We start from the raw sequence: 26913 nt of genomic DNA on the forward strand, positions 1-26913 counted from the left end.
TTTAAAATTCAACAAATTATTCTTTTAATTAAATAGTAAATGCACAATCCACAATGGGAGTTCATTATATACAAATTAGACAAAAATATAATTATGAAAGATGGTGGTAAGGATGATAGCAATGGTAAGAAAGTAAAATGTTACAAACATACTCTTGTCAAAATGGTGAATTGCTGTAAGAAATAAAAGATCTAAAACACGAGATTCTCTGTACCAGCAAATGGTTGATTATAAGAAAGACGCAAGCACTGTATGCATAACTGTAGTCAAACAAAAATATGTCAACTTGCTTGTTTTCAATACTACAAAACATTTTTTAATCTACAAAGTAACTAAAACACAATAGAAACCATAAATTATCCCTATAAATAAGGATTTAACAATGTAGCTGTGTATCACATTAGTACATTTAACAACCAAGTGAATATATACATTGTATAGACAATCTGCCTCACATCCTTTTACATCAATAAAACAAAAATTGCATGGAATGAGGTCTGAAAAGCCGTAAAAAACCTAAGTGTTGTCTACATCGGTGAGATGCTGGTCGGGCAACATATACAAAATGTAACAATATATACACAAGGCAACCAGATGCACGAGATAACTGAATTTAATACTAATGGCAAAGTGGCACAGTTGAAAGGTGATTTACAGCTTACTTTTGAACAGTAGCCGCACAACACGACTAGATAACATAGCACATTGGTACAGTTTTTATTGTGTCACATTAAAATAACCAGCTCAACACTAATAAAATTGTTCAGTTCTGCCATTTATAGAGTTATATTACACTACTACTGAACTTTACAATAATAAATAGTAAAATCATATTATGAAATGATATTTTAATGAGACGATTTAAAAATATGTCTAGTTCTGTCATTTGAGAAACATTCTGTAATGTTAAAATGTACAATGAAAAGATGAAGGATTAAACTACTATGCTCTTTTAATATTCTGAGACCAGCCCACATTTTGTACAATACTATAGTTATTCTGTCTCTATCTTGCACATTATTTTTTGTGGTAAAAAGTACATTGAATTAGAGTAATATAAGAATAACTTATCTAACTTCTTATTTCAAAGACAAAAAGGCAGCACATATAAGTAAACTTGTCACACTTAATTGAGCTATTTCAGCACTAGCAGTTTTGTTATTATCACCTTCTCATGTTCATATTTAATCCAGGTCCATTTATATATCCATATGTTGTGTATACATTGTTTGACTGAGGAGGCTGCATATGCTGAGGAAAATGTTGTTGAGGATTCATTGCATTCATTGGGTTCATAGGATTCATTGGGTTCACATTGAAACTCATCTGCATGGGTTGTCTGAGCTGATTAATGAAACTTGGATTAGCAGTTATATAACTTGTATTTATCATTGGCTGCTGCATTCTGTAACTGTCCATAATATTATAACGAGGAATCATGTTCGTATTTGGTTGTATTGCCATATTTGGAGTGAATGTTACATTAGGATTAGGGCTAGCAGAAGGTGCAATATTCTGATTTTTCTTATTTGAAGAAGATCCTGATCCAGACTTTTGTCTTTGGTATTGCCTTTGTTGTTGCTGAAATTGTTGCTGTTGCTGCTGCATGGACTGCTGTGACGGGTTTGGAGTTTGCATAGTACGCATCAATGACGTAGGTGGAGCCAAACTGACTGAAGGAGGGGGTGTCAGCTGAGGAGGTGGGGTTATCTGATTTTCTGGCATGATATCCATTATTCCATTAGTAAGCTGCTGCAGTTTAGCTAAACTACAGCTGTTTTGACCACCAAAGCCAACTGGATTGCCTTGTCTGACATTTGGCGGACATGGTGTTGCATTATGTGTAAGTCTCTGAGATTGTTGGTTTTGGTGCTGCTGTTGTTGTTGTATCAACACTTGAGTAAAATTGTTTGGTGGTGCAGCAGCAGCCATAAAATTCATCTGTGCAGAACTTACAATAGGCATATATGTGCCTGTGTTGGAAAGCATAGCAGAATTAACAGTGTCCATATAAGAAGTACCACAATTATAAGACAACGGTACCTGGTTATTGTTAAACTGAAGACTATATGTTTGTTGTTGCTGTTGTTGTTGTTGTTGTTGCTGCTGTTGTTGAGCACAGTCAGAAAATGAGGTGGGTCCCATAGCTTGTTGTTGTTGCTGCCTATGTTGTTGCTGCTGATGCTGAGATGGCTGTTGCATATTTCCATCTCCAGATGTATTCTGAAGCTCTGTACTGCTCATTGATGTAGGAGATTCTAACCCTGCTAGCTGACTAACATCTATATCACTACCAAACCTAGGGTTACCAGTTAGATTTGAACTGTTCATATTGTTCATTTGTTGGTTTGCCGAGAACATTTGTGCATTAATTTGATTGCATTGTGGACTAACATTCTGGTGTGGACTGAGAGTGTGATGTGGGTGTGGGCTAGGTAAATGTGGGCTTGGTCCTGGTTGATGAGGGCTTGGATGATGATGTGGACTAACAATATTGTGTGGACTGGGGTGTGGATGGTGAGGACTGGGTTGTGGATGTTCATTTTGTTGCACTGGTGGCTCTACACTAGGAACATTAACACTATGCTGACTGTGAACACTGCCAACACTTGCTATACTTTCCATGTTCATATTGTCTTCCCTCTGATGGACAAGAGGTTCAGTGTTAAGTGTTGTGCCAGCACTTTCCTCTGTTTGTTCTAAACTACTCTCCAACTCTGCTGCTATCACTTGCTCTAGATTTTCAGTAGCTCGCAAAGCCTCCTGTGTTGAAGTGTCACTATCAAAATCCTGCAAATTATCATCACTTGGAATATCACCCATAGAATTGTTATCTATTTCATCACCATCATCATCAATGTTCTCCATATCTTGCTGTTCCATTTCTTCCACAATGCTGCGACTAGCTAGAGCACTACTATCTGCTAGTATTTGTTCAGCATCACTTCCTAATGTCTCATTAAGTTTATCTTTTTCTGAAGTCAAAGTATCACATTCACTGAAAGACAGATCATGTTGTTGCTGCGGAGTAGTTTGACTTATGTTTTGATCACTATCTTGAGGAGTAGGGTCACTTTGTTCAGCATTAGCACATTGTGTGGATGTAAAATTGGGACTTTTCAAATGTGAATCCTCTACAGGTGTACACTCTACACTTTTTGGACAGTCTAGACTGTCAACACTATGTGGTGTTGGTATTTGTGGTGTTAGTGAAGGCACATCATCACTTATAGAGTCTGAAATGCATTCAGAACCTGATTCTGGCAGTACTTGTAATGGACTAGGAATACGAGTAGGAACTTCTGGTGTACAATTTTCTCGAACACCTTCCGTGCTAGATGGACTTGATTTGTTTGTACATGTTTCAAGTCTATTGTCGTTTTTTATTGGTGACTTGTGATCATTTATTTCAGCACTAGTATTAAGTTCATTGTCCGACTCTTTATCGGAATCAACACGAATGCTTTTCCTCAGAGCATTTTTCCTCAAGCTAGGAGACAATGATTTGAGAGATTTCGTGTCCAATTCACTATCACTGTCATTTGATGAAGAGTCACTAGAGAGGTTTAATTCTCCATTTGGAACACTTCTGTCCCTGTACCTGGAATTGTCAGTTTTGAGTTCATTAGAATCTTCATCCTGATCACTCATATTCTCATCTCTATTTGTATCAATAGTGGTGTCACGATCATCATCATTTCTATATATTCTTGGTCTACCTCGTGGTCTTTTACCTCTACCCCGTCCGCGACCACGTCCAAATGGCTGTAAAATAAATAATATTATCTTCAAATATGACAAGAGAAAAATGGCGTTACTTAAAAAAACAAATTTCGTATCATTTCATTAGATGTGCTATTTGGCAATATCTCAATTGTTTTTAGAAAATAAATCTTAAGCGTATTTCTGTACAGAAAACAACACTATAAGAAAAATTGTAAATTGTTTCTCTTAATAAATATTTGGAATGACTGATGTGGTTATGTAATTGTAAATTTAACTTTAAATTTTTAACAAAACTTTTATTCAATGCATGATACTTTTATACCATCAATTCAAACTTATTATTAAAGCTAAAATTAAAACTATTACTACCTTTTGTTTTTTCACAATTTCTATTTTTTTCTTCTTAAATGAATTTCTGGCAACGCCCTTTGGCCAACCCCTAGCTCTTCGTGGTAAGAGAGCTGGAGAGTAAACCGCAGAACTGTTCACTGATGTCTCAGTGTCAGTTCTAGAGGAGTTTGAGATCAGAGAATCATTCTTTGTACTGTTCATTATACCATCATTGTCTGAATCTGAAAATATTGACACCATCATTAGTATTAATTAATAATAAAATTCTTTGAAAAATGCAGGGGATAAATTTGCAAAACATAAGCTGTTACTGCAAAACAAGAAATGAGCCAAATTTTCAACAACAATGATTAAAGGTACATAATCTCTTATAAATCAAAATCATTTTGCAACTTAATTTCTCATCATATCAACATAATAGCATATTTGCCGAAAACATTTCTCACCTTTTAACCTTCAGTTAAATAAAGAATTGTCCAGATTAAAAGAAAAACAAGACAATATAATACTTAAGGACATTTTCAGGAGTTTTCATATAGACATAAAGGCAAAATTAAAACTGTCCAATAGAATTTATTAGAACTTGACATGTTGTTAGAATACAATAATAGAAACATTTGGGGGGTCACTGTCCTCATTTTTGAGATATCTGCCCCTGCATTGGACTTTTTTGCTATAATCAAGGGCAGATAATTCACAATGAAAACTCCCAAAAACTTTCATTGAAACAAGAAAGCTTCTAAGCAAATACCATTCATAAATATTTACCTTCATCTTCAGCATCAGAATCATACTTGGTTCTCTTGCTGTCATCATTTCCAATAGATAAGCTTCTGCTCTTTCTTTTTCTTCCACGCTTCCTACGAATCTGATGAACAATCAAAACTTAATATCAAACATACAATAAACGTATACAGTATATTTATACGTAACAATTTATTAATTTAAAAGAACAATTCACTTTGTAAAATTCAGATAAATTCCATTATGTGACCAATGTGAATTCATACTCAATGAATGACAAACTCAAAGAAATGTCAACATATGATCAAATTAAACATTCAAGTTTAAGAAAATAGTCAAACCATTTTCATGTTAAACAAAGAAATCTTGACCAACAGCCATATTTAATTAATAATACTGAACTGCTGACATCCAAATGAATTTGCAGCTACTTGCTTTAAAACAATGCTCTACCATGCTTGTTGTGTTAAGTTTTATGATGGATAGTACTTAAATCAACTTAATCAAAGCCAAGTAGTCAATTCACAAATTTAGCAGGATAAGGAGAAAGTTGCAGTTTTGATGAATTAGCTGTAATCAAGCTAAATCATGTTTGTATATTACAATATTCTAAAATGACAAAAAATAGTTACTGGAAATTTAATCTCTTTTGGTGAGGGTGGTGTTTTCACAGGTGTACTGTCAGTAACTTCAACAACCTCTTTGATAGGACTTAAATATGATCCATCCAAATCGCTCTTTATGGGACTGCTTCCGAACTCGTGTGACATACTGCTCACAAGTTTTGACATTTTTCTTAACTGAAAAATATGTGAAAATCTGAATAAATAAATATGCTATCAACAAAGAATTTAATTTTAAAATAAGTCAAAAATACATGTTTTAAGTGAATAACAACCATTTATGATTCTTTGTTTCACAAAATCATTACTAACTTGAAATAAGAAAGCAAATTAATTTGCTAGTACAAATGGTACAAGTTATATCACAATTTTTTCTTTTTTTCTTTATCAGGTCACAACAATGTTTTCATTTTCTATCCAAACTTGTGAATATGGTCTCGAATAAATATTTCAGTGCAAAAACATGCATGTATACATGTAGCACTACGGAAATAATGCAAATACATAAAATATGTTCAGTGTAAGGCCCATCATGCCTCAGAAATGCTTTTATTTTTAATTCTGAAAGGCCTTTTAACTTTGGTGTACTTTTATAGTACCCAAAAAGTTACTCATTAGCCAATTACATGTACTATTTATTTCATCTTTTGCTTTTTTACCAATAAGTATAATTATGGTGAATAAGTATTTTGTATGGAAGTCAAAATACTACTTTTACAACAAATTATTTCACATTTATTGCTAATTTTTCATTTCAGGTAACAAGCATTTAACATTCTCTAAAACCATTATTTAAACATTATAAAATTCATGTTTGCCCTTTCTAATGAAGTAAAAATTTATTTATTTCTGAAGCATCTGTGCCTTTAATGAATTATTTATTTATAATGGTAAAGAATAGAAATCTTTAATCAATTTCAGAAGCAGTAACTAAAGCAAGGATAACTTGCTTGGTTTCAGGGAAGTGTGACTTGTGCAGAGGATTTAAATAAAGCTTGAAGAGTTTAAAACGCTGGTTTGCTAAATCTCACAATTCAACACAAATTTAACAGCAAAGTAGTAACTAAAGAAAATAAATTGTTTATGATAATGATGGTGACAATCAAAGAGGAAACAATTTAACTAATAAGTTATAACTGATATTTTACCTCATTAGCAGTATTTTTCTCCTCATCCAACAAACTTTGACTAGAAATGAGAGGTGTCCACTTGAGAGCATCAGGATTTAGCGACAACCGTTTAATCTTGCCTGACTGAAGTTTCTCCATATGATCATTTACTAATTGTCTGTTTACCATTATCACCACTCTGTAATAAACAGGACATGAATGTGCAAAACTGTAGAAACATTCTTTTATAACTTTATTCTGAATAAGATGGAAAAAAAAAATTCATATTCATCCTTGGTATTTTTTTACCTATAAAGATTATCTACTTGAACACCTTTTTAAATTATTTCTTTTTTTAAAACAAATCTAGCTACTCAAGATCAATTAAGTCAGCAAAACTTCAATTCTTCTATGTTCACTACAGAAAGTATAGTCACATTTGTTCATTTTTAAGATTATTCTGAAATAAATGTTTTTCATACTTTTCGTTCTGGTAGATGATCATATTTAGCTGATGTAGAGTTTGTGTAATATCTTGAGGACACATTCCAGTTTGACGACTTATACCTATAAAATAAAGCATATGTGTCAGTTATGATGGCTCTGGAGTTTTTTCAATTACATAACTCTTTATATATATAGTGTATACAATTACTTAGTACACAGTCTAAAAAGCTCTTACACAATGGTAGTTCTAAAATGAATCACATGTAAACTTGACAGGCCTTATATTAACCTCTATATCAATATACATGTATTACTAAGAACAATTTCTGGCTTATATTTGGAAAGTCATACAAAAACAACATTTACCAATCTGTCCAATAAAATGAAACACCAAACAGTTTTTCCAAAGTAAAATCAAAAGATGATTATCAAAATTTATCATTTGTACCTTTAATAGTAATTGACGTTTCTTCTGGACAATTTGCTATATATTCTACAATAACACTTCTCCAATATGCCTGGTAGCTGACTTTACCAAGATCAGAAAGTGGCTTTTCAGGAGAACCAGCTTGACCTTCCCGCCGAGATAATAAATAACCTAAAATATAATTAATTCATAAATCAACATACAATCAAATACCAAAAACATCATTTCATTTAATTATAACTTCTCTGAAGTCTTATTACCACTTATTGCACAACTTATTAACTCCTAGGAAATCATACAATCTTCTTACATTCTGAATATATTAATATATAGACATGTTTTGATAAGTCATCTGAAGTGTCATGGCCAGCCAAAGATTGGCCAACACTTTTTGAATAAAAGACATCTTGTCATCTATTAATAAATTAAGAAAATGCTACCCTAGCACCTTTTATCAATGTTTCTTTTAAAATTCTGAACAATTCAAATCTAAAGACAGTGGAAAAGTACTTATATTAGACTGACTAGTTCTTTTTAGTTTTTAAATTATAACATACTAAAATCTATCAGAAATCTGCCATATCCTTTCCTCTGACACTGTGGCATGGTCATGATACAAGAGACATTGTACTTCTGTTGACAGTGTTTTTCCTGAAATGTTATCACAAAAGACAAATATTAAGGTACAAACATATAAAAGGTTACTTCAGGTTTTAATAAAGATTTTTTTTCTTAACAACGCTAATGTTAAGTATGCAAACAAAGCAGAATAAGAAGCATGTTAACTTGCATATTATATAATAAGAGGCGATCAGTGATCACATGTGTCGCCAGATGATAGCCAATTCAGCAGTTGTATTTAGGGGTGGACTGTTTGTTCCCTATGTGTGCATATGTTGCGCTACTTTGTAGCATGTTGCAGCTACTATTTATAACTGTGGCAAATCATGAACTTGAAAATGCTGACAATAGGCATAACTTAACTTGGTACTGATGTGTAGTTTGGATGAAATTGCACCAGTTACCAGTAGTTTTTGAGGAATAACCCAAACAAGTTTTGTGACAAGACAGACCGGTGATAAAAAGTGATATATACAAGTCCTTACTACTTTGCAGCATGTATCAGCTATTGTATAGCAGGCAACACAAAAATAACTAAAGGCCAAACACCTTTTTCATTCAAGGGCCATAACTAGATGATAGAATTTCAAATATCTTAAGCGTATCATATATTGGGAATGTCTGTCAAAATGGTGGCCAGGGGAGATAATAATTGCTATGTGAAACCATCTATTCTTCTCCATTGCTTTAATTATACATGTATGTTTTCACATATGTAAATTATTTGTAAATTCATCAGTTTACTTTGCTTATTTTCAAGTTTATTTCCCATATAACCCAAACAATTACCTTAGAAAAATATCCAACAAGATGACATCCTTCATCATCATTCTGTGTGAGAGCATAGAAGAGGAATGGTTCAACATCATAATACAGTGTTTTATGATCCAGGAATAGTTTAGCTAGTAGACATAAATTCTGACAATATATCTTACTGACATTACCATCTACCTCAAACACTGATAAGTCATTATAACGGTAAATCTCATTTGCCGGGGGATGCTGTAATCCACACTTGTTCTGAAATAAATATACACCTTGAAATGAGTCCTTAAAATTTAATTCGAGAAGAAAAAGGTGCTGAATAATAAAGTTATATGTTTCTTTAACTAGAACTCCGCGAGTTGGATGTGTCGCCTTGTGAACAATATAGTTTAGGAGAAATGGCCAGGACAAAAATGAAATATGAAAAGTAACAAAGGGCAATAACTCAAAAAATAATAAGTGCAGAGCAGCAGTTTCTATGCACTGCACTTCTTATCAATAAGATCTATCATTCTATGAAGTTTCAAGTCCATATCTTTTATAATTTATGAGACATAGCCTGGACAAAAGTAAAGTATGAAAATTAATAAAGGGTAATAACTCAAAAATAAGAAATGCAGAGTACCAGTTCTTGTACACTGCACTTTTTCTTAATGAGATCTATCATCCTATGAAGTTTCATGTTTATAGCTTTCATACTTGAGGAGAAATGACCTGGACAAAAATAAAGTATGAAAATTAACAAAGGGCAATTACTCAAAAAAAAAAAAGAAATGCAGAGTACCTGTTCTTGTGCACTGCACTTCTTCTTAATGAGATCTATCATCCCATGAAGTTTCAAGTCCATAGCTTTTATAGTTGAAGAGAAATGGCCCGGACAAAATTAAAGTATGAAAATTTAAAAAGGGCAATAACTCAAAAATTAAGAAGTGCAGAGTACCGGTCCTTGTGCACTGCACTTCGTGTTATTGAAAGAAGCCTGCATACCAAGTTTGAAGTCAATCCGACTTATAGTGACTGAGTTATGCTCCGGACAAGCTTAAGGGGACGTCGACAACGAGGCCAACACCACGGACGCCAACACCGCCGACAAAAAAAACCCTATATATCGCCTTTTCAAGGCAACACAAACTAGAAATGTGTCCATAGGACACGGGTGCCCCCACCGCGCCACTGTTCTGTCAATCTTTTTACTAAGTCAAGGGAAATAACTCTACAAATACTGGATAAATCCACAAGCGAAACCCCAGGTGAAAATCTAAATATGCTGAGCAACCTGCCCATAAGGTTTAATGACTATGTCAAATCCTTTTTCAGTAACTTGAGACACAAGTTGAAAATTGCAAAAATTTTCTAAGTGAAGGGCAATAACTCTAAAAATACTACATAAATCCAGACGAAAATACCTGGTGCACAACTGCACATGCTGATCAAGATTCCTGTAAAGTTACATGACTCAAGTCAAATACTTTTTGAGTTACGTGCGACACATGTTGAAAATTGCAAAATTTTACTAAGTCAAGGGCAATAACTCTGAAAATACTATAAATATCCAGACGAAAATACCCAGGTGCACAACAACACATGCTGATCAACATTCCTGTAAAGTTTCATGACTCTAGGTCAAATACTTTTTGAGTTACATGTGACACAAGTTGAAAATTGCAAATTTTTACTAAGTCAAGGGCAATAACTCTGAAAATACTAAAAATATCCACACGAAAATATCCAGGTGCACAACTACACATGCTGATCAATTTTCCTGTAAAGATTCATGACTCTAGGTCAAATACTTTTTGAGTTACATGCGACACAAGATGAAAATTGCAAAATTTTACTAAGTCAAGGGCAATAACTCTGAAAATACTAAAAATATCCACACGAAAATACCCAGGTGCACAACTACACATGCTGATCAACATTCCTGTAAAGATTCATGACTCTAGGTCAAATACTTTTTGAGTTACATGCGACACAAGATGAAAATTGCAAAATTTTACTAATTCAAGGGCAATAACTCTGAAAATACTAAAAATATCCAGACGAAAATACCCAGGTGCACAACTACACATGCTGATCAACATTCCTGTAAAGTTTCATGACTCTAGGTCAAATACTTTTTGAGTTACGTGCGACACAAAAGTGAACGGACGGAAGGACGGACGGACAGACGGACGGACGGACGGACAAGGGTAAATCTAAATGCCCGCCACTAACGTGGGGGCACAAAAAGTATTTTAAAGATAGTAAATAGACACTGTATTAAACAAGTTACGTAATGTAATTATATATTGTGAAAGCATTTACTACTCATTAGCAATAAAAGGATTTCTATTAATATAAATGACATAACACATCTTGACATACCATGTGTCTTTGAAGCACACTCCGACTTTTCATATATTTAAGGCAGTATTCACAAATGTACAATTTGGGTAATCTGAAATGATACAGAAAAAAAATTTTCTCATACGAGTTAAGAAATAAGAAAACAAGAGCTGTCCGTAAGACAGCGCGCTCGACTTTTTTATTGCTTGCCAATAAAAAAAGTTTTTGCAGTAAAAGGCAATACAAGAATCTCTGTATTTTTAAAGTGAACAATGGCCATGAGCATTAAGATATTTAGTGAAGAATTATTTTACTGAATTGTGTGATACCCTTGAACACTGCAGCAAAGTTTGAAATGTTTAAGTCAAAAGAGGGCTGGTAAGAAAGAAAAAAAAACTGAGTTGAGCCTTAAATAAATTTAATAGTATTAAACCCACTTTGAGAGAATAAGGTATTTTTACGTCACTCAGAACACCTTGGTAAATGACATAATAACATAATTTTTCAAGAAATCTATGCCAAGGAAGCAGTATATTTTTGTACAATCAGCATAATATATAGATTTGACTTTGTATGTGAAAGTATTATAGTTACCTTATAATACAAGTAATAGATAAATTTTATCAAGCTTTTTTAGATGTTGTCAGTTGGTCACAAGTGGATCTCTTTCAGTTAAGGGCCATAATTCAAATAAAATCTTTGACAGAATTACCTTCTCCTGGACATGTTTGGGAATCATGATTGTAAACAAGTATTCCAACTTTCAAATTAATATCTCAAACAGTTCAGTCAAAAAGTGGACTGGTACTAAAAACTTAACCAAGATTCTAAGTCGATAAAAGGCCTTAATTTTTAAAAACAAATCCTTGACAGAGTTACCTTCTCTTGCGTACAGATGGGGGTAATGATGTGAAATAGCATTAAAAGTTTTCAAAGCAATATCTCAAAGGGTTAAGGCAATAAGTGGATTTTACCCATATTCAATGTATTTTCTAAGTCAAAAAGGGGCATAATTCTGTCAAAAACCTTGACAGAGTTATGTCCTCTTGTCTGTTGATGAAGGTCGTGATGGTAAACAAGTATGGTCAGTTTCAAAGCAATACCTCCAATGGTTTTGAAATAAAGTGAGGTGGTACAAAAAACTTAACCAAGCTCAATACACTTTCTAAGTCAAAAAAGGGCCATAATTCTGTCAAAAACCTTGACAGAGTTATGTACTCTTGTCTGTAGATGGAGGTTATGATGGTGAACAAGTATGGTAAGTTTCAAAGCCATACTTGTAATACTTCTGAAATAAAGTGGGGTGGTACGAAAAACTTAACCAAGGTGTGACGCCAACGCCGACGCCGGGGCGAGTAGGATAGCTCCCCTTTTCATAGAAAAGTCGAGCTAAAAACACAAGTGCTATCGGTAAGACAGTCAGCTCGACTTATTCTCAGTGCTTGATTATCGAAATGTAGAACTTTCCAAGCTGAAAGAGCCATAATTCTATCAAAATCCAATTTATATTTATGGGCCTTGGACAGCGACTTCCTGTTATGCCCTCAAATAAGTGTGTGAAGTTTCAACCCACTTCCTTCAGTAGTTTTGAAGATAACCAAAGAATAACGCCAACACCTGGCTAAGTACAACAGCTCTCCTCCTCTTTGACAAAAATGCGAGATAACAAGTAAAGTTTATCTAGTTAAGATATGAGAAAATAAAATCTATGTGAAGGGTTCTCCTGATACATTGACAAATCAAAAGTAGGTTGAAACTACTTCATGAAGAAAATGGACATTTTTTAAAATACATGTAAAATTCCTTATATCATATTGTTTTTAACAATAAATAGCATAAATATACAATGTAATGGTATTACTAACTTGGCATATTCCTGTGGAAATGGAGAGGAGTACCATGTCTGTATTTCATATTTGCCAAACTCTATACATGGTGGAAATCTTCCCTGAGATGGCAGAACATTAGAACCAGTTGTACTCTGACTTGGTGTTGCAGGCAATGGGGGTACAGATCCTGAAGACGTAACTGGCTGTGCACATGATGACTGTGTAGATGATAGCAATGATGGTGTGGAAGTTGATGGTGGTACAGATGATGTTGTTGTAACTTGTACTGGAGTTGGGGTCTCAGCCACTGTATCTGGACTTGGTACCCTGTCTGGTTTGATCTCCCTTTTACCCTGTTGCTCTGCCCACTCCTGTAAACCAGCAGTGTCAAGCTGTCACCCAAAACTGGGTCATTAGAATAAGGCACACACCAAAACATACATGCAGGCAAGCAATACATGGCAAATAATATGAATTTAAAAATCAAGCTATGCACTAAAATGTTTTACAAACATTTAAAATTTCTAATATTGAAAGCTAACAAAAGCAAATAATAAAACTATAATGCAAAGATAACAGAAAACATTTAAAACCTAAAAACTTAGAATAAAGATACTAAATTAATGGATGTAAAACAACATATACTAACAAAAAGACTACCCCAGTACTTAATTGCTCACATGAAAACCTTTTTTATGTAATGTCAAATTCATTGAGAGGATGTATATATAAAATTAAGACTTCATATTGATACTACAACATTCAAAACTAGGCTAGTTATTCAGATCTTTTTTTTTTAACTCATACCTGCATTTAGAACTTTCCGAAATATGATAGAAAATTTATTTTGATCAGTATTTTTGGGATACAATCTTACACACTATGATATCTTATCTCAATAGATCCATTTCGCCAATATACACTAGTCATTACAAAATAATTACTTCAAAGACTAAAAGTACAAGTAATTTTCAATTGTTCTTGATCTTTAGACATATATGTTAATATGTCCAGGATTTTTTTCAACTATGTTAGTCAATTAAAAGATTATCAATATTTCATTTGTTTGATTTTTAAGCCAATTTAATTGCTACAAACCCAAGGATTTAGTTTAGCTTTAGAAACCTGATTTCTGTATAAACAGCCGAAAATATCAGTGAAAATGTCTTAAAAATTATAGATGAACAATGAACAACAGACAGCAGGCAAGTCTCAAATGTCTAAATAATCTTTTTGTACTCAAAATGAGATTTTAAAACAAGAAATTATAAAAATGCACACAGGAAAGTAACTAAAGAAAACATAAATAATACATACAAGTGCTTCAACTTAAAGGTTAAATCATGTCCCTTTACACACTAAATATGATTAAATAAGGAGTATATTATCCCATAATAACAACATTTAGCAGAACTTGATTTGACAAAGTTAAAATTGTGATGTGTATTCACAAGTATTTCTAAGTCAATCTCAATAAATAATAAAGCATGCAGCACAACTCCATTATAGTCTCAATATTTATTTCTAATCTACAATTCAGAGAGCAGGAAGACAAAATATATGTATAACCACTATATTTATTTCAAAACTAGTAAAGCTTTCAAGAAAATTTGCTAATATTGCAGCAACTTGAAAAGGTTTGATTATATGTTCATCTTAATTTTAAAAGCTTAAGCAATAATATCTTTATTTAAATCATTCAAAAATGTAGCACAAGAGGCACTCAGCAAGCAGTCTCTTTCTTTAAAATTCCACCTCACTGATGAATTGAGACAAAAGCTACAGACTAGAAGAAATCTATAGATTGCTATTCTGACCAAGCTCTTTCAAATGCTTTGTTAACAGCAGTTTTACAAGCTCAAAATGACCCTGCTTTAAAAACCATGTGTGCACAACTTTTTGAAATACATGTATTAATAAAACAGGCTTCTTTAAAATATTAGATCTCAGATGATTGCATCCCAATTTTTTTTTCCTTAATATTCCAAACAGAACTTCCTATTATTATGAATAATTAGAGACGATCAAGAACAAAAAATTAAATTAACAAAATTCATAGTGCAAGTTTCCCTAATAATTTATAGCTATCCAGTAATATTTAAGATTAACATGTAAGAAATTAAATGAACAAGCAATTATCATAGTATTGCAAGCAATCCATAAGTCCCCTACCGGATAGAACCCCATCAGCATTCTGAAGGGCCATTGGCCATTCACTAATGTGTAAATTTTTCTCTATTTTAAGTAAATTTGCAAAAAGCAAAATTCTTAAAGAGGAGATAACTCTGGAATTAAAGATGCAATTTCATAAAAAGTTTCAGCTCTTTTTGACTAATCACAAATATTGTTATATTTGCCATGTTTTAAGCCTATTTGTTTCCAAGGCAACCAATATTTTTTCAAAATAGGAAGAACAGATAAGACATGCATAATATCAAGACTGCCATCTACCCACATGTCAAGTTTCATAAAAATATTTCCAGTACTTTTTGAGTTATCACTGGATTCAGTTTATGTGTAAAATTTGCCATATTTTCAGTCTATGTGTTGCCATAGCAACCAGAATTTTCAACATAGGAAGAAAAGAAAAAGACGTGTATAATCTCCATACTGCCATCTACACATATTACAAGTTTCATAAAAATATTTCTATTACTTTTTGCGTTAACACTGGATCCAGTTTATGTGTAAAAATTGCCATATTTTCAGTCTATTTGTTGCCATAGCAACCAGAATTTTCAACATAGGAAGAAAAGAAAAAGACGTGCATAATCTCCATACTGCCATCTATCCATATATCAAGTTTCATAAAAATATTTCCAGTACTTTTTGCGTCATCACTGGATCCAGTTTATGTGTAAAATTTGCCATATTTTCAGCCTATTTGTTGCCATAGCAACCAGAATTTTCAACATAGGAAGAAAAGAAAAAGACGTGCATAATCTCCATACTGCTATCTATCCATATATCAAGTTTCATAAAAATATTTTCAGTACTTTTCAAGTTATCGCGGGATCCAGTTTTGTGGACGGACGGACTGACGGACTGACAGACAGACGGACAGACGGACGGACAGACGGACAGACGGACGGAGGGTAAACCTAAAGTCCCCTCCGGTAAACCGGTAGGGGACTAATAAGACAAATGATTGTGTCAGTTGAAACTGAAAAGATAACTATATAATGTTTCTGTTGGGACACAGGAAAAATAAAACTGACCTTTTTAAGGAGATGAAGTGCCTGGTCCTGAGCTTGTTTGAAGAGATCTACATCCTCCTGAGAGACACCAGGAGGTAAAACATTATCCAACTCCTCCCCATCATCACAATCTGTAATGTTAAGTTATCAATTATTCTCACTCTTAAAAAAATACGAAATAATTCAGTAATAACATTATATTTTTTAAACTTATATTTACTTAGAAAACCAATTTTTTACAACAAAATAAGTTCACAGTAATTTCATTACACATAAAAATTGACATGAATCTAAAGAACATCCATTTAACATTTTTTCTTTAAATTTTCTTGGCTATTCTTTCTTTAAACACTTATTTAACTCACAGAATTCGATGTATCAAGAACAATACAATAAAAAAAACAGGGTACATATTTTAAAGTAAAGCAAAATACATCTCCTAAAAAATCTACAAATTAAACTGAAAATAAAAGGATAAAAAAAACATGCAGGGTTAGCAAGTAAGCAGTGCACCATAATGAATGTGATGATATACATGAGTGAAAGTGAGAGGAGTACCCCACTCTGCCATAACTGGTCATCAGAACAGTGTGTAAGCACCTTTAAGCCTTTCTGCAAACCTTAATTAATAGGCCATGTGGCTTCAACTATTACCTAAACACATAAAGCTGCAGCATACATCCTTACTTTCTGTTTCAATTGCTCATAATCAATCTTTTTTTTTTCTTTAAAGAGAAGAAAAGCAAGTGGGCCTTCATGCAGTTAAGGCAGAGAGGCGCAGCACAGGGAGGTTGGTGGTAGAAACTTTGAGACAGTAACAAGTGATGACATGAGAACATCCACTCAGAGAAGCATGCATACACATGGATGGTACATGAAAACATAGCTGCAAACACAAGAGCCGCTAGTCCCGCTACTACTAGCAATCTAGCTGCTATTTATCTGAGGTAGATCTTCGAGGCTTACCCTTCATTCCCCTCCCGAACCCAACCAAGCTCCTTGCTGGCGAGGAATTGCCTCCACTTGTTGTTGACAATTGGTCAGACAGGTAGCCATCTGTGTGAAGGTCCTCCCTGAACAATGGTCCAACATCCGATGCTGGAGAATCACTGCGAGACCTGTATCCCCTCCCTCTGCCTCGTCCCCTACCTCTACCCCGTCCCCTACCCCTGTGTAACATGTTAATATTAGCAATCCGCCCATCTATCACAGTATGCCTAATAGTTAATGATTCTTTTACATCAGTGCTAGAATTATCACAGATTCCAACAGATAAAAAATCTGTTCCATCTCTCTTATTTTTCTTACGTCTTTGAGTGTTATTATACACAGCTGAAGTTCTTTTTCTTTCCCCCTGTGCTGTAAATATATGTGAAAGCCCATCAAACAGTCCTTTAAGTTGTCCACTACCTGGAGGTTCACCTAGCTTTCTTCTCTTTCTATGAGCATTGTATAATTTTGATTTTCTTATCAATTTACTTGCTGCCTGCCGAGACTGACTATGTTTTTTAGTTTTAACTTTAGACTTCTGTTTAGAAGTTCTTATTTGGACTAGACCTGCACCAGAGCTTAATGAAACTCTCGACTTCCTTTTATCAGACGGTGTAAAAAATTTAGACAAGCCATCCACAAGGCCTTTTGGTTTATTGAGTGCAGAAAGTGGCTCAAAGGTGCTCTCCTGTTCACTATCACTAGAGATAGGTTCACCATTGGAAACTTTACATCTCACTACATTACCAGAACTGCTGTCATCACTGGCTAAAAGCTTCTTTCTACCAGGTTTTAAACCCTTCTTTCGAGGTGGTCTTTGGTTTGGAGGTATTTTGGGGCACTGATATTGCCTGAAATAGATTACTCATAATTCAAGCATAAAACATAAAACTGCCACCTAGCTAGAAGTGTATGCCCATCTGAAAATTAAAAGAATTACATCAAGCTAAATTAGCAAACAGTCAAAGCCTGAGAAAACTTATTCCTTTTATAAACAAACTTGTTATCTAGGCCTTCTCATCATTATTAAACAGTATAATGTACTCCCACACTAAAACAAACACCCAAGTATACTATAAATAAATGCTCCAAAAGTTAAAAAATTATATTAATATAATAACACCAATATTCACTCAAAACAGCTCGCTTTTAAAGGTAAACAATCACAAATGCATATTATAATTTGCTTTATGAAACAAACTGCTTTAACATTGTACAGTTACATTATGTGACAATACAAAGAGTGCAGCATAGGCAGGGAGATATATTATTAACAACAAGATATGTTTGTAAAACATGTATGCCCCCTATCAGCAGCCAATTATTGATGTGATAAGGTAATTATGCATGACTTCTGACCCAGTGATCAAACAATTAATAAGGGTTATCAAGTATCTACTGGTCATGACCTTGACCTTTGACCCCTTGACCCAAAACTCAATAGGGGTCATCTGCTGGTCAAGACAAATCATCATACAAAGTTTGAAGTTCCTAGGCCTAAGCGTTTTTACTTAATTGATCAGAAACCGTTTTTACTTACAAGGTCAATGTGACCTTGACCTTTGACCCCTTGACCCCAAAATCAATAGGGGTCATTTGCTGGTCATGACTAATCACCATGCCAAGTTTGAAGTTCCTAGGCCTAAGGGTTCTTTTATTATTGATCCGAAACCGTTTTAACATACAAGGTCAATGTGACCTTGACCTTTGACCCCAAAATCAATAGGGGTCATCTGCTGATCATGACCAATCACTATGCCAAGTTTGAAGTTCCTAGGCCCAAGTGTTCTTTAGTTATTGATCAGAAACCGTTTTTACTTACAAGGTCAATGGGACCTTGACCTTTGACCCCTTGATCCCAAAATCGAAAGGGGTAATCTGCTGGTCATGACCAATCACCATACCAAGTTTGAAGTTCCTAGGCCTAAGGGTTCTTAAGTTATTGATCGGAAAGCATTTTTACCTACAAGGTCAATGTGACCTTTCCTTTGACCCCTTAACCCCAAAATCAGTAGGGGTCATCTGCTGGTCATGACCAATCACCATACCAAGTTTGAAGTTCCTAGGCCTAAGGGTTCTTTAGTTATTGATCGGAAACTGCTTTTACCTAAGAGGTCAATGTGACCTTGACCTTTGACCCCTTGACCCCAAAATCAATAGGGGTCATCTACTGATCATGACCAATCACCATACCAAGTTCGAACTTCCTAGGCCTAAGGGTTCTTTAGTTATTGATCCGAAACTGTTTTTACCTAAGAGGTCAATGTGACCTTGACCTTTGACCCCTTGACCCCAAAATCAATAGGGGTCATCTACTGATCATGACCAATCACCATATCAAGTTTGTAGTCCCTAGGCCTAAGGGTTCTTTCGTTATTGATCGGAAACCGTTTTTACCTACAAGGTCAATGTGACCTTGACCTTTAACCCCTTAACTCCAAAATCAATAGGGGTCATCTACTGATCATGACCAATCACCATATCAAGTTTGAAGTCCCTAGGCCTAAGGGTTCTTTCGTTATTGATCGGGAACCGTTTTTTACCTACAAGGTCAATGTGACCTTGACCTTTGACCCCTTAACCCCAAAATCAATAGGGGTCATCTGCTGGTCATAACCAATCACCATACCAAGTTTGAAGTTCCTAGGCCTTAGGGTTCTTTTGTTATTGATCGGAAACCGTTTTTACCCAAGAGGTCAATGTGACCTTGACCTTTGACCCTTGACCCCAAAATCGTTAGGGGTCATCTACTGATCATGACCAATCACCATACCAAGTTTGAAGTTCCTAGGCCTTAAGGTTCTTTACTTATTGATCGGAAACCGTTTTTGCTTACAAGGTCAATGTGACCTTGACATTTGACCCCTTGACCCAAAATCAATAGGGGTCATCTACTGATCATGACAAATCACCATACCAAGTTTGAAGTTCCTAGGCCTTAGGGTTCTTTAGTTATTGATCGGAAACCGTTTTTGCTTACAAGGTCAATGTGACCTTGACCTTTGACCCCTTGACCCCAAAATCAATAGGGGTCATCTACTGATCATGACAAATCACCATACCAAGTTTGAAGTTCCTAGGCCTTAGGGTTCTTTAGTTATTGATCGGAAACCGTTTTTGCTTACAAGGTCAATGTGACCTTGACCTTTGACCCCTTGACCCCAAAATCAATAGGGGTCATCTACTGATCATGACAAATCACCATACCAAGTTTGAAGTTCCTAGGCCTTAAGGTTCTTAAGTTATTGATCGGAAACCGTTTTTGCTTACAAGGTCAATGTGACCTTGACCTTTGACCCCTTGACCCCAAAATCAATAGGGGTCATCTACTTGTCATGACCAATCACCATACCAAGTTTGAAGTTCCTAGGCCTAAGGGTTCTTTAGTTATCACTCGGAAACCATTTGGTCTACGGACCGACGGACCGACGGACCGACGGACCGACAAGTGCAAAGCAATATACCCCCTTTTTTTCAAAAGGGGGCATAATTAATATCAATATTCTTATAAAAACTTGTTTTGAATTTGAATTATCCACAATTGCAGGTTAACACTTTTGCTATATTTTGTGACAATAAATAAAACAGCACTACAGAGGCAGGGCTAAAACACACTAATGCAAATCAAAATATCATTTCCATTTAAGAAAACTTCTAAAAGAAATAACATGTACATAAAACTTGTCAGAAATATGTTATTATTTGAAATTATAAAACTTTAAGTCACACTATATTAGTTTGAGCCAAGTATCATGAATATTCTGCAAATGATTCAAGAAACTGCTTGTTCGAACCTTTATCATGAGCAATGACCTTGTCCTTAGATTTAAGCATCTGAAACCTGGGTTCAAAAGGTTGTCGCAATGATTCCCCCAATGAAATAAACATCTAACATTATAAATTTTAAAGGAATATTATGTACGGGTATCAAAAGAGATATAAATGGCCATCAAGTTACTAAATGAAGACAAACAACCAGGAGTGAAACATAACATGGCCATTCAGGCAAATAAAAATGAATCTCTGCGTAGGCAGAAGTGTCATTGCTTACTATCCAAACACATGTAGACTTTTATGGAGAACTTTACAGAACATAAACTTTTGAAAACTTTACAAAGCAAAACAGTAAGATCAGATTACTTATGTTAACAGATTTAAATGCATTAATTTTACCTCATTACCTTTTAAAATACATATAGAACATAAATATATATTATTATATACAGCAAAATTCAGTAAGTACGCTAATACTTAATTTATACACAACAGAGAAATGGGTAGAATAATGAGCTTTCATTTACCCAGTTCAAAGCTTCCCTTTCGAGTTTCAGGAATCATGCTAAGGTTAATGAAGTTAAGTTTGCAACTTTATCAATGAATCCAGGACATAACTGATAAATGCAATGTTTAACAAACTGAGAAGACTTTTCAGTACTAGCATTATAGAGACTGATCACATACAGTAATTTATGCTAGAAATAAAAACCAAACTTACTTTCTATGGTGCAATGATCTGCCATTGATATTACCAGACCCATCACAACCTGGAGTAGGGCATCTGAAGAAAAGAATGCTTTCATTATGTCTGTAAATATTATTATCATAACTTTTCAAAAATTTTAATGTGTCAATGATGGTGTACACTAAATGAATACGCTTAAAATAAAATAATGTTTAATGAGTACCACATTTTTATTACAATCTTGAGCTAAATACATAACTAACAATAAACTTACCCTAGAGCATGGCTATATATTGAACATCCAAGTCTATATTGTAAGCAAAATCAACACTCAATGTAATTAACAATTAAAAAATATGCACAATTTTGCACATTGTACAATTCGATTATAAGCAATTTCATTTTTTCCACAGTCAAACATAATATAACATTAGCACTTAATATGACAAAAACCTCTTACTGCAACTACTACTCATACTTACAAGATGATAGTGCTTGGCTACTTACTTTTCTTTCAGTTTTGCTTTTATACTATCTGGAGTTTTAAGACCTCCTGTCTTACTATGGTATTTCCTCCTATATTTTTCAGCCAACTCAAGGTACTTTTTCCCTTTTTTATTGCCTCTATCAGGATCACAGATATTACATACCCACTGGCCTGTAAAAATATATTTCTGCATGTAACATTTATTTCATTTCTTTGTGTAGAAATAAGTAGCATATATATATATGTATATTTCAAGCAATTACAGTTAACTAACAAAAGACGGTAGTGACATATACCTGCCATCTCTTTCATACTGCTTTTTATCAATAGCTCTGAAAATGTATGTGATTGCAGATCAGAAAGTTTTGATTCTGTTTTCTCCTTTCCAAAACTTTTCAAATTTAAAATAAAACAATTCATACAAAAGGCATTCTACAAATGATTATATATATGTACCATCACAAGGTGAAAAAATGTCAGACTGACTGGGCCTCAAACCCTGGACCACCTGAATACCATACCCCAACTCTACCAACAGACCTGGATGCTTACATATTCTCTTTGCTATTATCTAGACTGTAACATATTCCCCTGCTATAATGAAATTTGTCCTCAAATTTTAAATGTGAACAGAGAGTAAAACAAATTGACTTGGAGCTTTATACAGTCACTGTCCTCCATTGGACGCCATGTCATAGGGTGAGAAAAATGTAAATTATGATGGCCTCAAACCCAGGCCCCTTGGAATACTGTTCCGAAATTAACAACAGTCAAATAGATGAAGCCCATTTTGGCTCATGAGTTCACAGTATATGTATGATAAAATTTAAAAACTTGCCCAACTACATACCTTTAGGTGCTTTTGTAACAGGAGGATCACAACAGTCCATGTGGAAACCACGATCACAAGAGTCACAGAATAGCATATTGTCCTATTGAAATAAGAAATCAAACATTAAAGTTTATCACAAAATTATATACAAAATTAATGATATGCACCAACCAGCTTACTCAGAATATTAAGTACCTAGCCATGATACTCATATGGTTATTATTACAAAAACTTAAAGTACTTTTACTTCTTAAGGTTTAATTTTCTAGAAATGCACTGTTAAATTAAAGAAGTTTCCAATACTTTTATTTCCATTGATAAAACTAATTAAAAGCTAAATTAGATCATCCAATTCAAAAAGCAATTAATAACACAAAAAAGAATCATGTCATACCTCTCTACCAGCTTTCCGACAAAAGAAGCATGTTTTACACTCAATACACTGCCATCGTGTTTTCTTAACATTGGCAGTGAGTTCTTCAGAAAACTTTAGACAAGACGGATGGCCTGTGCAATTTTAAAACATCATGAATTACAAAATCCAATAAACAGAATTCAAAATCCAGCTTTTGTTAGGAAATGATGCATACAGGTGCTTAAAGCAATTTAAAAAGTAAATCAATAAAATCTACTTAAAATACATTGTACAAGTTGTGACAGAACAAGAAAATATGATGCTTGACATGCTGTACAGCTCATAATTAATTACGGAGTAATTTTTAGAGAAGGTTGTAATCCTTTAAATACACAAAACTGATTAAAAAAATAACCTTAGATTTACTTCATTTATTTTAATTTTGTTGAAAAAAAGAGTCTTGTGAAAAATTATCCTGCCTAAATTCCTTACCACTGTTCCCACAGTCAACACAGGAGATGAGCTCTTCTGGTTTACCATCCCTATTCTTCTTCTCATCACCAAGGCAAAAACTGCAAACTGGACACGGTGGACAAACCTCCTGTTAAATTATTCATACTTTTTAAGTATTATTTTACAGTAACTGCCAAAATATCATGCAAAACTTAACTGACTATTTAACTCAAAATGAATTTTTTGATAATATACTGATATAATCTATTAAAAATTTAATAATGAGAAGAATGTTCAAGTCTTTCAGCGATCTTTCTGACATAGTACAATTCCTGTATAAACTTCAAAGAATGTTAATATGATGTGAATTTTTATTTCTAAACATGTTAGCTTAAGTAAGTAAATAAGGATATAGATAACATCAAAACAAAAACAGAACAACATGCAACATAATTATGAAATGGATGCAACTGATGAACATGACATGAAATGATATGGGCTGGATTCTTTTGTGATTGTGACTGATGAAAATGATAAATTGGAGTCTGAATTACTACACACCTTATTTTCTTCTTCGAAGCAAAATGAATGGTCACTTGAAAATTCATCAGCAATGTCGTTCGGTCCAGTTCCAGCATTTGGCCTTTCTATCAATTTAATAAGCTTGCCGTCTTTTTCAAGTAATTTTCTACTAATGCCCTTTCTAATGGATGCCTTGATATTCTCAAATAAACTAGTTTCTTCAACTTCTACTGAATAGATACCTTCTACATATTTTTCAATTTGTTTTACAGTCAGACCTGTCTCTGAGCCATTCTTCAAAGCTCTTACAACAAATTTTGTTAAATCTGTCTTTCGACTAATTTTTAATGACTTAGGTCTTGGGCCTAAGTTAGGATCTCTATAGGAGCAAATTCCTTTATTTAATACTTTCAAGATAAAACCCCCTTTCACTGCAAGTTCAAGTTGTTCTTTAAGGGAGTCTTTGCTGACATTATGAGTTTGTTTAACAGCATGACAGATCCGATCATCACTAGGTCTTTGCTTTTGACTTTTGACCTTATGTATTGCTTCTAATAGCCATTTAGTGTATGTGGGATTGGCAGATTCCCCTGCCTCAACCTCTCTGACCATTTTGGACTTTTAAATGTTAAAATAATTCTCACAATCTCACATTTTCATTCCAAATCATTTCACTTTTAATGATAAAAAATATGAATTCATATTGCAACTAAGGTTATTGGCCATTTCCAGGACTTAATTATCTGTATGTACCTGAAAAACAATTAACAGATAGCTTGAATAAAATGTAAAAGTTAAGCGTCCGCAAAAGTGCACGGAACAAAGGCATATTTCAACTAAGCCAAAACAAACCGATGGGTACGCGGGAATGCTATTTTTTTCACAAAAAAAAATCAATTTTGTCGTTATTTCCTTCGATTAAACCAGTAATAACATTAAAACAGACAAATAAATATTTTTTCGAAATAAACGAGAACACAACAAATGAGCCCAACTAAAAACTAAAGCGTCCATGTCATTTCAATCGCACCAATTTCAGATCTCGGCGGAAAACAAAATGGCCGACATTGCAATTTTAATTTTTGGAAGTATTTTTTGAAACAAAATAGTGGTTTTCAGATGGCAGAATATTGTGATATGTTAGAATAAACAATTAAATAAGAAAAATATCCATTCATTTTTAAATAGACCCATTCAGCTCTCCTTAAAACTAAATCATTAAACGTAACATCGCTGTCCCGCAAAATCGGGTTTTTTTCACTAAAATTTCAACAAATTTGCCGTTTAAAATAAATGGGTTTCTAGAAATTCATGGACATTTTTGACATTTCAGTAAACTTAGTGCTTATATGAGCTTTACAAAAACATACCGATTTCTTTCTGTCTTGAGCTTTAACCATTTTAATTTTGTAAATACATAATAGATCACAGTTTCGACATTCTGTTCAAAACACAATATGGCTACCCGATGGACAACAGACGCTGTTCTATTAGTTGGGAGACTTTCGTGTGACCTAGATCAGGATTTTTATAATTTTATTAGAAATAAGAATATACTGGTAATATGTTTACTGAAAATATATCAAATTTATATTTATACATACAAAACAATGAATTTTATTTAAAATCAATCGTAAAATATCAAGTTAAAACCGTTTATTTTTTGTCACGTGATCATTAATCTCTTATTCTATCGTTTGTTGAACGGTTTGCATTCGGTCAATATAATGCAGCTACGTGATTGGTTCGCAACATTAATTGATACATCTCGCAATAAATTTGGTGATTGGAAAATGTCATCAAATCAAGTGATGCGCATTTACTTGAAAATTAGGTCACTGTACAGTCTCAAAGAATTACTTATTCCCAATTATGATTGATTAACATCTTATTATGGCATATAAATACGGCTTATTATCAAAACATAGTGTTCATATTGTTATACAGGTCATAAATATGACCTAATTAAACATTTGTTAACTAAAGAAACGTTAGATCTCGATTAATCACTCATTTTTATTTACTGATAATTTAATTTAGAACGGAAAAGACTTCAGTTGTTAAAATATATACGAAGAAAAAATGGCCCCTTCGCAATAGAGTTTGTGAAGACGTCTTCGAAATTTTATCATTTCATGTTTAAAATGTTGAATGTGGACGGTAGTTGTCGTACCGAGCTACAATTAACCTTTTCAATTATGCCGTGTTGGACTTCCTTTGGGGGATTCAAAAGATTATTTTCTTTATTTTACTCCCAGATAGAGAGGATATATAAATGCTTCATTATTTCTTAATTAGACTGACAAATACATGTACATTTATAATTGATAGTATATTAAATCAGATATATGAAAGAAAAGAAAAAATAAATAAAAAACTGATGAATTCTGATTGGTCACATTGACCATTGACTTTTTAGGACCATATAGATGGTTTAGTTGGCCTAAGAAGACTAGTTTTTACCTATATATAAGGATGTTATGATCAGCGGTAGTGTGTTAAGTCATACAGTTTATAGTTGTTACTTGTATTTTAGTTATTGTATTTGTATATGGAATATTATACTGAAACAAAAAAGAAACTTTCTCCAAGTTTGAATGTATATAGATACATGTATGTTAATTAGTTCAGTTTTTCAATCCTTT

General features: G+C 33.7%; 1 protein-coding gene across 5 annotated transcripts; it reads right to left on the reverse strand.

The window, feature by feature from the left end:
* Positions 1-25784, reverse strand: LOC132719809 (histone acetyltransferase KAT6B-like). Of its 5 annotated transcripts, none has more exons than XM_060703731.1 (20): positions 25639-25784; positions 24308-25021; positions 23786-23894; positions 23333-23445; positions 22957-23038; positions 22127-22277; positions 21653-21715; positions 17905-18008; positions 16189-16298; positions 13007-13341; positions 11181-11253; positions 8838-9068; positions 7985-8078; positions 7449-7598; positions 7036-7120; positions 6593-6752; positions 5454-5621; positions 4846-4945; positions 4096-4298; positions 1-3765 (listed from the first exon to the last, which is right to left on the reverse strand). In XM_060703731.1, exons 2-20 carry the CDS (start codon positions 24878-24880, stop codon positions 1165-1167), a joined length of 5505 nt encoding a protein of 1834 aa, XP_060559714.1. In that variant the 5' UTR covers positions 24881-25021; positions 25639-25784; the 3' UTR covers positions 1-1164. The 5 variants fall into 5 exon arrangements, with proteins under 5 accessions (XP_060559714.1, XP_060559713.1, XP_060559711.1 ...); XM_060703730.1 differs by having other exon boundaries at positions 13007-13362; XM_060703728.1 differs by having other exon boundaries at positions 17134-18008.
* Positions 25785-26913: the final 1129 nt, after the last annotated feature.

This window comes from Ruditapes philippinarum, unplaced genomic scaffold (assembly GCF_026571515.1).
Source record: "Ruditapes philippinarum isolate M1 unplaced genomic scaffold, ASM2657151v2 ctg135_1_1_1_1, whole genome shotgun sequence".
NCBI lineage: Eukaryota > Metazoa > Mollusca > Bivalvia > Venerida > Veneridae > Ruditapes > Ruditapes philippinarum.

Bases quoted from the DNA above. Each gene is read 5' to 3' on its own strand.
- LOC132719809 (XM_060703727.1), bottom strand. From the start codon at position 24,880: ATGGTCAGAGAGGTTGAGGCAGGGGAATCTGCCAATCCCACATACACT. The intron at 16,299-17,133 runs GTAAGCCTCGAA...TTAACATTACAG, and splicing joins GTTCGGGAGGGGAATGAAGG to ATTGTGATGATGGGGAGGAG. The intron at 5,622-6,592 runs GTAAAATATCAG...CATATTTTTCAG, and splicing joins AGAAAAATACTGCTAATGAG to TTAAGAAAAATGTCAAAACT.